At 47.7% G+C, this 13,471-nt stretch overlaps 1 protein-coding gene across 1 annotated transcript; it reads right to left on the minus strand.

Annotated features, from left to right (window-relative positions):
- Nucleotides 1-342: 342 nt before the first annotated feature.
- Nucleotides 343-1,470, minus strand: LOC124663707 (cyclin-F2-2-like). Its single transcript, XM_047201381.1, has 2 exons — nucleotides 1,336-1,470; nucleotides 343-1,269 (listed from the first exon to the last, which is right to left on the minus strand). Exons 1-2 carry the CDS (start codon nucleotides 1,468-1,470, stop codon nucleotides 343-345), a joined length of 1,062 nt encoding a protein of 353 aa, XP_047057337.1.
- Nucleotides 1,471-13,471: the final 12,001 nt, after the last annotated feature.

The raw sequence follows: 13,471 nt of genomic DNA on the forward strand, positions 1-13,471 counted from the left end.
CCATCAATCAGTTTGGCTATTCTTCTCAACATAAAAGCTAGTGTAAATGGATGAAAAAAGTGAGGCAATCCATGCATTGACTTCAGGTGCATATGCCTAAATATTACAAACAACTTCCACAAGATTGTACAGTCCTTATCAATGTGCATGTTCAATGCGGTCGATCACAGTTCAATTCACAGGGAGATACAATACTCGCAGCAATTTACACCAAATCCATATCAATCTGTCTGACTGTTCTCCACATAAACACTATACTACCCTGAATACTACAGATGCATATATTACACATTTACACATGAACATTAACTTCCACGCGATTCTACTGCATGTCCTCGATGATCAGCAATGGGGGTCACATAACAGCGACTGGGAGAAGCTGTGCATAGCATGCAGGCATCCGGCCAAGTTCATGACGTTGTACCCCGTGAGCTCCTGCATCTCCGTGCTCCACGCCGGTACGTCCGGCGGGTTCAGCGCAGACCTCGCCAGCAAGATTGCAGACGACGCCAGGACGGACGGCAGGTAACCGAGGCACGCGTAGTTTCGCAGCGACTCGTCCGCGAGGTGATGCGCCATGCGCTGGATCTTCTTCAGGTCCTCCTCTCCTTGTGCGTGCTTGGTGAAGCGGCTGACGAAGGTGTGCGCCGTGGGGCCGCCCAGCTGGTACCCGAGCGCCGCCACCATGTGGCGCTCCATATCGAGCACTTCCTTTCTCGAGGCGAACCTGCCGTAGCTGACGATCTTGTCGGGGTCCAGCTTCGGCATGGTGCGCCAGCCGTCCTCGTACTTGGCGGCCACGAAGACGGCCGCGGCACCCAGGAGGCGGAGCTCGTAGTCGGTATGCGTGTTCATGGCTCGCACGGATAGGACCCGGTCGACGTAGGCGACGGCGTGGTGGAGCGTGCCGTCGACGAGGTCGTGGTGCCGGACGAACGCGTCCATCCATCCGACGAGGCGGGCGCGGTCCGACGGGCTCACCCGGCCCTGCTGCACCGTCTTCATGTAGTCCGGCCGCGGCCGCTCCTCGGTGCTCCGCTCCGTCCGCCGGAGGTTGGCTTTGATGTCGTCTTCGTAGTCGGAGCACAGCCGCTGGCGCTTCGCGGAGGGCTTGTCGGAGACGGTTGTGGATACCGGCGGTGCCGCGCGCTTTGAGAACTTCGGCGGCACGGGGATCTCGCGGGGCGATGGCGGGAGCACCTTGTTGCAAAGACGGGAGAAGCCGGGAGGCGGTGGTCGAACACGGGCGGGCACGTCGTCGACGGCCAGCTGGGCGCAGGGGAATTTGATACTGGGGGGCGGAGTTCGAAGACGGACGGGCAAGCTGTCGGCGACGGGCTGCCGAACGCAGGAGAATACGAAGCCAGGGGGTGGAGGTCGAAGACGGGCGGACAAGTCGGCGACGGGCTGGCGAGCGCAGGAGAATCCGAAGCCGGGTGGCGGAGGGCGAGCAAAGGCCCAGGGATCCATGGCGTGCTGGATCATCGTCGCCGATCGAGAGCTAGGGATGGTAGATGGATTCTTTCCTGCTGGTGTTGGTTCGAGGAGGCAGGGCAAGGAGAGATGGTCGTTGTGGCAACGCTATATATCCTCCGGCGACCGGCGGCGAATCCGACTTGTGTTCGTGGAGTAAGATTGGCTGTACGAGGCGCGTGCCGGTCTCTTTTCCGTGGCGCTAACGGGATCTCTCACTGTCTCGAAGCTAACGGGATCTCTCACTGTCTCGAAACCGGAAACGATTCGAACTAGCCGCGACGCGTTTTGTTTTTCACCGAAGCAATTTTAGGAAAGTGGAGAGAGAATAAGACAATCGTGCTTCCAACTTTCCAACTTTCCAAGTACACAAAAATTCATGCGTTTTACACGGTAGATGCAGATATCTACGTCCGGAATTTCAAACTTAAATTTTCCTATAATATGTTAAAATAAAAATATATTTTAACATGCATACTAAATTCCAAATTTTGTAACTTAACCTGTGAAATTTAAGTTTGCATAACCTCAAAGCAAAAGAACTAAAAAAAAAATTTGAGCTAATGCAAAAGAACTAAATGGGTTAGATCTTAAGTGTTGGAGACGTGTACGGGTTCCACCCATGTAAGCAACCCATATAGCCAACAATTATTTAAACTTCAAGGCCCACCATAATGTAGCTTGGTACAACTTTGTGGCCTAAGTGCATCTCTAGCGGAGTCCGTAAATTGGACAAAATCGAATGATAACGGCCGGTTTACGGGTTCCGTTCAGAAAATGGCGCAGATCAGTAACCGTAAATACGTCCGGCCAAAAAAATAAAATTACAGGTCGGATCCGAAAACCCAACTCGACCTGTAAATGTAGGGGCTGAAAGGGCGAACCGAACACCAAACTCTACTCGTGGCGCGCTGAAATTTCAGGTGAGACCAACGGCTTCCGCAAGTACAGTCGCTGGAATCCAGCCAAATTTGTGGCCGGCGCGGGGCGGCGAGCTCGCAGCGGCGTGGGGCGGGGCAGCGTGGGGCGGGGCGGGGCCGGGCCAGGGGCGCGAGGCCGAGCCGGCGCATGGTGGGGCGCGGGCCGGGGCGCGGCGGGGGCATCATGGTGTGGGGCTAGCCGACCGGGGAGAGCTCGGGAGGAAGAGCCTCCCATGGAAGAAGAAGACCTTAAAAAAAGAAAAATAGGGAAAAAAGAAGAAAAAGAAGCTGTCAGATGAACCCTTAATAGAATATTTAGGGAATATGTCATTTTAGTTTTCGTTTACGGGGTCTGTTCTGCGCCATCATTTTTTTGACCCGTAAACACGAGTTCGGTGAACTGAACTCGGTGTTTTCAGTTTGCGTGTTTACGGGATCTATTAGAGATGCTCCATCTCTAACGGTAATAGAAAAATTCGGAACCGAAAAAGCTGTACTCAGTCTTTCGAAAACATGGCTTAGGATGATTTTGCATCTAGAAAACCGTAAAATACGAACTGAAAAAACGAAATTAAAATCTCGCGGGAGAATTCATCGATGAACATATATATATATATATGATACTTTGATGCTCCGATTAAAATTTACATAATATATACTAAAAACCTAAATTCGCTACTAGCTCTAACCGCGCGAGCTAATTCCGAGGAAAATAAGGCCTGATGGCCTCTGCGCGTGGCGGTGCCGGTGGTGGCGGAGTGATACGTCTCAAACGTATCTATAATTTCTTATGTTCCATGCTAGTTTTATGACAATACTCACATGTTTTATATACACTTTATATCATTTTGATGCATTTTCCGGTACTAACTTATTAACAAGATGCCGAAGCGCCAGCTCGTGTTTTCTCGCCGTTTTTGGTTTCGAAATCCTACACAGGAAATATTCTCGGAATTGGACGAAACAAAAGCCCACGGTCTTATTTTCCACGGAGTCTTCCGAACACCGAAGAGGAGACGAAGAGGGGCCACGAGGCGGCCACACCATAGGGGCGCGGCCCCACCCCCGGCCGCGCAGCCATATGGGGTGGGCCCCTCGGGCGTCCCCCGACTCTGCCCCTTCGCCTATATAATCCTTCCGTCGCGAAAACCCTATCACCGAGAGCCACGATACGAGAAAAGTTCTAGAGATGCCGCCGTCAACCCCATCTTGGGGGGTTCTGAAGATCGCCTCCGGCACCCTGCCGGAGAGGGGAATCATCACCGGAGGGCTCTACATCACCATGCCCGCCTCCGGACTGATGCGTGAGTAGTTCATCCTTGGACTATGGGAGTAGCTAGATGGTTGTCTTCTCCTCTTGTGCTATCATGTTTAGATCTTGTGAGCTGCCTATCATGATCAAGATCATCTATTTGTAATGCTACATGTTGTGTTTGTTGGGATCCGATGAATATGGAATACTATGTCAAGTTGATTATCGATCTATCATATATGTGTTTGTTTATGATCTTGCATGCTCTCCGTTGCTAGTAGAGGCTCTGGCCAAGTTGATACTTGTGACTCCAAGAGGGAGTATTTATGCTCGATAGTGGGTTCATGTCTCCATTGAATCTTGGGGAGTGACAGCAACCCCTAAGGTTGTGGATGTGCTTTGTCTAAGGATATTTGTATTGTTTACATTACGCATAGTACTTAATGCAATTGTCTGTTGTTTGCAAGTTAATACTGGAAGGGATGCAGATGCTAACCCGAAGGTGGACTTTTTAGGCATAGATGCATGCTGGATAGCGGTCTATGTTCTTTGTCATAATGACCTAAGTAAATCTCATAGTAGTCATCATGATATGTATGTGCATTGTTATGCCCTCTCTATTTGTCAATTGCCCAACTGTAATTTGTTCACCCAACATGTTATTTATCTTATTGGAGAGACACCACTAGTGAACTGTGGACCCCGGTCCATTCTTTTACATCTGAAATACAACCTACTGCAATCATTGTTCTCTGTTGTTCTTTGCAAGCAAACATCATTCTCCACACCATACGTTTAATCCTTTGTTTACAGCAAGTCTGGGGTGGTCGCAATCGACGGCGGCGTGCAGGTGTTCTGGCGGGGTTCCGACGACGAATTGGCTTGCTCCGGCGGCCAATGTTGATGGGAGAGGAGTGGAGGAGGCTTAGAGAGGGGAGGGAAGTGGATTGGTGTGAGGATGGAGGCGCGGGAGACGGTCTATTTATAGTTGCGCATGGTGCCCGTGGGTCTGCGGCGAGGGCGACAGCTGCGCGGCCATTCCTGCGGGCGAGAGGGGTAGGTGAGGTGGGCGCTAGGTAGGTGCGGTCGAGGCGAAGCCATAGCGCGTGCTGGCGAGGTGGGGGACGGCCAGGCGAGTGCTGGCGATGGCGAGTGCTGGCGGCACGGGCGCGGAGGAAATGGCGAGGTGGTCGGCGGCGACAGCTTGTGCGAGGGCACGGGCGCGTGTCACACGGTTTCGCGGTGCGGCGGTGAAGCTAACGACGAAGGAAGGGGGTCCGGGGGAGGTTGTGCTGGCGAGGCGGCTCGTGGCCAGTACTGCCCGTGGCGCGCGCGTGGTGCGACGCCAGCGACATGGCTGGTCACCCTGGGCGCGACGCATTCCCGGCGGTGGCGGGTTCCCCCTCGACAATGGAGGTGCTAGGCATGCTCAGTAGGGCTAGGTGGCGCTCCGGGACATGGTGGCCAGGGTGGTAGACGAAGGGGAGAAGGGGAGGAAGAACATGGCCGGCATGGCCATGCACATGCAAGCTATGCTTGTCCCCTTAGGGTTGCTGTGCTGTGGAGTGAGAGAGGGGACAGGGGAACCAAGGTGAGTGAAATGGGGCAATAGGGTTTAGGCCAAACACTATTTTAAATAGTGTTTGCATAGTTCCCTATTTGAAAAATGCAAATTTTGCCCAAATTCAAATGGGTTCAAAAGGTTGCAAGATTTGGAAAATTTGTATTTGGTTGAGTTGTAAATGACCAGAGAGAAAGGGAGGTGGTGGTGGAATTGTCCAATTCAAAGAATTGCAAAATTTGCTAAGTTGGAGATTGTTGCTCATATTAAAAAGTTCCAACTTTGCATGAGCATAGCATTTGATCTAAAGTGAATTTGGCATGGTGGTCTTTACCAAAGTTGTTCACCTTGATGTGCTCTTGGATGACATGCAAAGAATTGGGAAAGTTTAGTTTGAAAAACTTGAATTGCAGAGGCTCAAAGTAGTGACCAGAATGTAATTGGCAGAATTGACCATAATCACATGTGATCACTAATTGAGTTTGAATTTGATTTGATTTGTGTTTCTTTGATTCCAAAAGTTGTAATAAGTGTTTAGTAGAATAATACAACTAATGGTGAAGACCAAAATGGTCTAGGTCAAAGATTTGGAAAAATGGCATAAGCCATATGTGAGGGTTTGGTGATTTTCTAACTTTTATTCTTTTCTTTTTCTTTGCTTCACTTAAGCAAGTGTGAGGTTGATTTGGTGTTAGAAAGAGTTGGGTAAAGGGTTCAAACCCTTTTGGGGCAAAGGGGGTGCCTAGGTCAAGATTGGATATTTTGGCTAAGTGCCACATATGCCTCTATGCATAAGTTTTACTTAGTTTTGTTTCTCACTTGCATTGGGTTGGTAGCACTAGATTAGGTGTGTTGATGTATTTCAAATCATCTACACAAGGTAGACAAGGAAAAGTTTAGCATTTGCAAAAATAGCCATAGGCTTGCATATGCCTCTTTCTTAAATAAGATCATTTCTTTTTATTTTGTTTTTCAAAGGTTGGTGACAAGAGGGATGAGGTTTAGGGCTTGGTAAGTTTTGCAATGGTTCACCACCATTTAGCAAAGTAAGAAAGGTAGGTTCAAAATTTACATATTAAGGCTACTGCCCACATATGCCTTTTCTTTTATTTTGGTTTCTCAAAATAGATCCAAAAGATTTTGAGAAGGTTGGGGTTTAGGGTTTTTCTTATTTGATTTATTTCTCTTTTATTTTATTTGGTTTGTGATCTTCACTTGATCACTTTAGGGTTTTAGGGTTTATCACATAAGCATAATAACGCTCATCATGGCAAAACCCAAATATTAGGTATGAGCAATATGAATAGCACTCTATGTAAGAAAAGTTTTTGTTGGTTCTCATTTTTGGAAAAAGGAAATTCATTTTCTCTTTGTTTTGAAATTTGGGGTGTTACATTATATTACTTTGTATTGACAATTATCCATGAGATATACATGTTGAAGTTGAAAGCAACCGCTGAAACTTATATCTTCCTTGGTGTTGCTTCAATGCCTTTACTTTGAATTCATTGCTTTATAAGTAACTCTTATGCAAGTCTTATGGATGCTTGTCTTGAAAGTATTATTCATGAAAAGTCTTTGCTATATGATTCATTTGTTTACTCATTATCTTCATCATTGCTTCGAATCGCTGCATTCATCTCATATGCTTTACAATAGTATGATCAAGATTATGATAGCATGTCACTTCAGAAATTATCTTTGTTATCGTTTACCTACTCGAGGGCAAGTAGGAACTAAGCTTGGGGATGCTTGATACGTCCCAAACGTATCTATAATTTCTTATGTTCCATGCTACTTTTATGATGATACTCACATGTTTTATACACATTATATGTCATTATTATGCATTTTCCGGCACTAACCTATTGACGAGATACCGAGAGCCACGATACGGAAAACCTTACTGAGACGCCGCCGCCGCCAATCCCATCTCGGGGGATTCAGGAGATCGCCTCCGGCACCCTGCCGGAGAGGGGAATCATCTCCCGGAGGTCTCTTCATCGCCATGATCGCTTTCGGATTGATGTGTGAGTAGTCCACCCCTGGACTATGGGTCCATAGCAGTAGCTAGATGGTTGTCTTCTCCTCATTGTGTTATCATGTTAGATCTTGTGAGCTGCCTATCATGATCAAGATCATCTATTTGCAATGCTACATGTTGTGTTTGTTCGGATCCGATGAATATTGAATACTTGTCAAGTTGATTATCAATCTATCATATATGTTGTTTATGTTCTTGCATGCTCTCCGTTGCTAGTAGAGGCTCTGGCCAAGTTGATACTTGTGACTCCAAGAGGGAGTATTTATGCTCGATAGTGGGTTCATGTCTCCATTAAATGCGGGACGATGACGTAAAGTTCTAAGGTTGTGGATGTGCTTGTTGCCACTAGGGATAAAACATCAATGCTTTGTCTAAGGATATTTGTGTTGATTACATTACGCACCATACTTAATGCAATTGTCTGTTGTTTGCAACTTAATACCGGAAGGGGTTCGGATGATAACCTGAAGGTGGACTTTTTAGGCATAGATGCATGCTGGATAGCGGTCTATGTACTTTGTCATAGTGCCCTGATTAAATCTCATAGTACTCATCATGATATATGTATGTGCATTGTTATGCCTTCTTTATTTGTCAATTGCCCAACTGTAATTTGTTCACCCAACATCTGTTTATCTTATGGGAGAGACACCACTAGTGAACTGTGGACCCCGGTCCAATTCTTTACATCTGAAATACAATCTACTCGCAATTGTTCTTTACTTTTCTTCGCAAACAATCATCATCATCCACACTATACATCTAATCCTTTGTTTACAGACAAGCCGGTGAGATTGACAACCTCATCGTTACGTTGGGGCAAAGTACTTTGATTGTGTTGTGCAGGTTCCACGTTGGCGCCGGAATCCCTGGTGTTGCGCCGCACTACACTCCGCCACCAACAACATTCACGTGCTCCTTGACTCCTACTGGTTTGATAACCTTGGTTTCTTACTGAGGGAAACTTACTGTTGTGCGCATCACACCTTCCTCTTGGGGTTCCCAACGGACGTGTCAACTACACGCTAGCACGGGGCGGCTCGAACCGCTGGAGGAGGAGTCCTTGCCACCCAATCCGACCGCCCCGTGCAGAGCTACCATGCGAAGCCATGGCGTCGCGGAGCTGGGACAAAGCGGCGCTTCAGTGCGGTGGATTCCTCGGCGAAGAGGTGGCTGGTGGGGGCAGAGCGGGTGGCAGTGGCGGAGGGGAGTAGGGTTTGGAAACCGAACTCCCCTCCGTGAACCGTTCTAATACGGGGCAACCGTCGAGTTTCTCGGGCCCACGAGCTCTGTTTACGGGCCAGGCCGCGTGTTTGGGGCCTGAACCCGTAAACTCGCGGGAATTTTTTGGTTTCGGCTCGTTTTTCAGTTACTGTTAGAGTTGCTCTAAGTTTAGTCTCATATTGCTAATATTGCTAACTGAGAAGGAGTTTCCCCTCAAAAAAAAGTTGGGAAGGAGTTCGATCAACTCATAAGGGCGCGGTTGTTCTAGCTCACTAACTGAGTGAGAAGGGAAAGAGGCATCACGCACTCTTCCTCCGCTCGCCTCACCACGCGTGAAATCTAGATTGAAACCGGTTTATGGAAGGCTATCTTTTTTCTTGGTGTGCCGACTAGTTGTGTACGGGTCAACACGCGTGTGCATGTTCAACACGTACCCAGCTTTCAGACTGCTCCTCCGTAGCGTGTCGGTTCAGGTTGACTAAGTGCCTCTTGCGTCCAAGGCTATACAGAGGAGAAAGAGAACATATCGGGTACACCGTACAAAACCGACCACTCTCGTCTTCCCCATGTGTGTTCCTCTTCATGCATCGTCCTTTGGTCCTCCGAAACTGCTTCCGCTAAGATCCTGCATCGGGTGATAAGGTTTTTGAGAAGTGTCTCGGCGCAACTTCTCGTTTTCGTTCTAGCTCTTCATTATCGGCCTACATCTGACCGAGCCGGCAGGCTTCGGCAACACAATAGGCAACATCAATAATGGAGATGTTGCGGTGGTGGTCTTCCCAGGCCGGCGTATGTGCTTCCCTTCTTACTTTTAGCAATACTAGTACATGTTCTAATTGCAGATCTGCTTGCTATGTTTGCTAGTCTGCATGTGGTCAAGTTGGCTAGTGCGTTTGTGGGGATTCTTTCCTTATTTGAACTCACTTAGAAATTTCCTAATAATCTAACAATCCAAAAATATCATATGCTTATGCAATTTTCACTGTCTAGCTTTGTCATTGCGTTCAAGCCGAGCCCTTTTACAGGGTCTCTTTAAGATGGCAAACAAAAACCATATTGTGGTTCACTGCTATGGATGTGCACTAGGTAGCGGTTGGTGCTCCAAGAGGTCCACTTTCTTCTGATGAAGATAAAGCGTTCAAGAAGGTCATTGTTCTATTCGTGGATGTCGTCCTCTGTGTTTTGGGGGACAAGTTGGTGGATATAAAAGGAATTATGGGATGTGTTTGACGCTAACTTCGGTGCAACTGATCCCGGAGGTGAATTGTACATTATGGAGCTGTTCAATGATTATATAATGGTTGAAAACTGATATGATTATATAATGGTTGAAAACTGATATGTAGTGAACAGGATCATGAGCTACAGATCATGGCAAATGAACTTGATCTCCTCAAGTGTGTGTTACTGGACAATATTTTCACGGATTGCATTGTCGCTAATATTTCTCCTTCGTGGAGGCACTTTGCCACTTCCATAAATCATCAGATGTAGGAGTTCTCGGTTGAGAACATCAGTGGCTCTTTGGATGCCAAAGAGAAGGCGAGAGAAAAAGGCAAACATACTAGTGGAACCAAGAATCGTTCTGCTGCCAACATGATGCAGAAAAATGTCCGCAACTCCAAGTGAAAGGGCAATGCCTCACAGACTACTGATGGCGTGTATTTCACACGTTCGTTGGGAACCCCAAGAGGAAGGTATGATGCGCACAGCAGCAAGTTTTCCCTCAGAAAGAAACCAAGGTTTATCGAACCGGGAGGAGCCAAGAAGCACGTTGAAGGTTGATGGCGGCGGGATGTAGTGCGGCGCAACACCAGGGATTCCGGCGCCAACGTGGAACCTGCACAACACAACCAAAGTACTTTGCCCCAACGAAACAAGTGAGGTTGTCAATCTCACCGGCTTGCCGTAACAAAGGATTAACCGTATTGTGTGGAAGATGATTGTTTGCGAGAGAAAACAAGTAAAAACAAGTATTGCGAGCAGATTTGTATTTCAGTATTAAAAGAATGGACCGGGGTCCACAGTTCACTAGAGGTGTCTCTCCCATAAGATAAAAGCATGTTGGGTGAACAAATTACAGTCGGGCAATTGACAAATAGAGAGGGCATAACAATGCACATACATGTCATGATAAGTACAGTGAGATTTAATTGGGCATTACGACAAAGTACATAGACCGCCATCCAACTGCATCTATGCCTAAAAAGTCCACATTCAGGTTATCGTCCGAACCCCTTCCAGTATTAAGTTGCTAAGCAACAGACAATTGCATTAAGTATGGTGCGTAATGTAATCAACAACTACGTCCTCGGACATAGCGCCAATGTTTTATCCCTAGTGGCAACAGACACAACACAACCTTAGAACTTTCTCGTCATCGTCCCGTGTGTCAATGCGAGGCATGAACCCACTATCGAGCATAAATACTCCCTCTTGGAGTTAAGAGCAAAAACTTGGCCGAGCCTCTACTAATAACGGAGAGCATGCAAGATCATAAACAACACATATGTAATAACTTGATAATTAACATAACATGGTATTCTCTATTCATCGGATCCCGACAAACACAACATAGAGTATTACAGATAGATGATCTTGATCATGTTAGGCAGCTCACAAGATCCAACAATGAAGCACAATGAGGAGAAGACAACCAGCTAGCTACTGCTATGGACCCATAGTCCAGGGGTGAACTACTCACTCATCACTCCGGAGGCGACCATGGCGGTGTAGAGTCCTCCGGGAGATGAATCCCCTCTCCGGCAGGTGCCGGAGGAGATCTCCGAGAATCCCCCGAGATGGGATTGGCGGCGGCGGTGTCTCTGGAAGGTTTTCCGTATCGTGGTTTTTTCGCCTCAGGGGTTTCGCGACGGAGGCTTTAAGTAGGCGGAAGGGCGGAGTCGGAGGGCTGACGAGGGGCCCACACCATAGGGCGGCGCGGGCCCCCCCTTGGCCACGCGGCCCTATGGTGGCGGCGCCTCGTCGCCCCACTTCGTATCCCTTTCGGTCTTCTGGAAGGTTCGTGGCAAAATAGGACCCTGGGTCTTGATTTCGTCCAATTCCGAGAATATTTCGTTACTAGGATTTCTGAAACCAAAAACAGCGAGAAAACAACGAATCGGCTCTTCGGCATCTTGTTAATAGGTTAGTTCCAGAAAATGCACGAATATGACATAAAGTGTGCATAAAACATGTAGGTATCATCAATAATATGGCATAGAACATAAGAAATTATCGATACGTCGGAGACGTATCAACTACCAACTTTAAGAATAAGGGGAAAACGGAAAAGAAAGAACGTTGTTGAGTGTGTGGAGAGACTGGCCACTAGGTAATCATTGTTCGCAATTCAAGGGGAAGAAGGCCAGGCTGGAAAAAATTCCTGTTCTATCAACATGTTCATTGGCAACACAAAGGAAAGAACTTCTTGGTATGGTAATTTGGTATTGATGTTCTTTCGGTGTTTCAGCCCACGGAATGGTAGGTTGATATGGTTTCTAATGTTCATGTGTGCGTTAATATCTCCATGTTTACCTCTTATCATGACGATGTTCCTCTATGACGATGACGAGGCGGTTCCTCGGCAATGCCCACCATGAGGGGCTTGGGTTTTTAGAGAAAGGCGACGACGGAAGTTCCGGGAGCGAGGCGGTACACGACGTACCCAGGTTCACGTCCCCACGGTGGAGGATCGCTACGTCCTGCTAGCAATCCATTATATGAACATATGTACATGGTGCCGCCATAGGCGGAGTAGTTGGATCTAGTCTAGTTCTAATCCGCGGGTTGCGGTTTCTAGGCGTGTCGCCTCTACGATTATGTTTCTGATTGTGTGTCTAAGGGGTGCCCCTGCCTGGCTTTATATATCAGCCAAGCTAGGGTTTACAAGAGTCCTAGTAGGATTCATATTGGAGTCTTCTTTCCTTGTAGTCCAAGTTGAGGCGCGTGCAGATCCAGCTTGTCGAGTCCTCGTGCTGGTCCACCTTCATAGTTTGCACCGGGTATGGAAATGTCGAGTACCTGAAGGGTTATGCCCACGTCAGTAGCCCCCGAGTGTCTGGCCGAAGTGAAGCTTCGGGCAGGGACTAAAGTTGTCTTCGCCGAATGACTTGATCATCTGTTGAATCTTGTGCTTGATGTAGAGTCGAAGTTGCTTTTGGTCGGGTGCGCGAAGCGCTCCGATAGGAGTAGCCCCGAGTCTATGGGCGGGTGCTTGCAGCCACGCATAGACTCAAGTTGTACTACTCGAAGATCTTGATTGTTGATGCCGATGTCTTCAACTTTATTCTTCTTTGTTGGCGAGGTTGCCATATTTTTTTATCGGGTGCGCGACTAGCGCTCCCGATGGGAGTAGCCCCCGAGCCTGTAGATAAATATGAAATAGTTATGTATAGGGTGTAAAAAATTCTAAGTCAAACACCGTAGACTTTTTCAAGTTCCGAGAACTTGATGCCGATGACTCTGGTGATGCCATAGATAGTGGAGTTGATGATTCAGATGATATCCCGGAGGAGCCGATGATTGATGGCCCTGAGGAGACGATGATTGAGATGATGGCCCAGAGGAGCCGATGACTGGGATGATGGCCCAGAGGAGCCGATGATTCGGATGATGGCCCTGAGGAGCCGATGATTTAGATGATGGCTCTGAGGAGCCGATGATTTAGATGATGGCCCAGAGGAGCCGATGATTGGGGTGATAGCCCAGAGGAGCTGATGATTTTATCGGGTGCGCATCCAGCGCTCCCGATGGAAGTAGCCCCCGAGTTTGGGCACTGATGCTTGCAACCGTGAGTAGACTCAAGTCGAGCAACCCGATGTTTATAGTTTTCTTCAGGTGCCGTTGACACATTGTTGTATATTTCAAGGGGCAAAACACACCTTGAGCATCGTTGATGCCATTGTTTGTAAGTTTTTTGGTAGGTACATGTACATGCACTTTTACCATGTCAATGCCGTTGGCAAATTTTGAAGGAGCAAATCTTAATTTCCCGT

This window comes from Lolium rigidum, chromosome 6 (genome assembly GCF_022539505.1).
Source record: "Lolium rigidum isolate FL_2022 chromosome 6, APGP_CSIRO_Lrig_0.1, whole genome shotgun sequence".
Lineage (NCBI taxonomy): Eukaryota > Viridiplantae > Streptophyta > Magnoliopsida > Poales > Poaceae > Lolium > Lolium rigidum.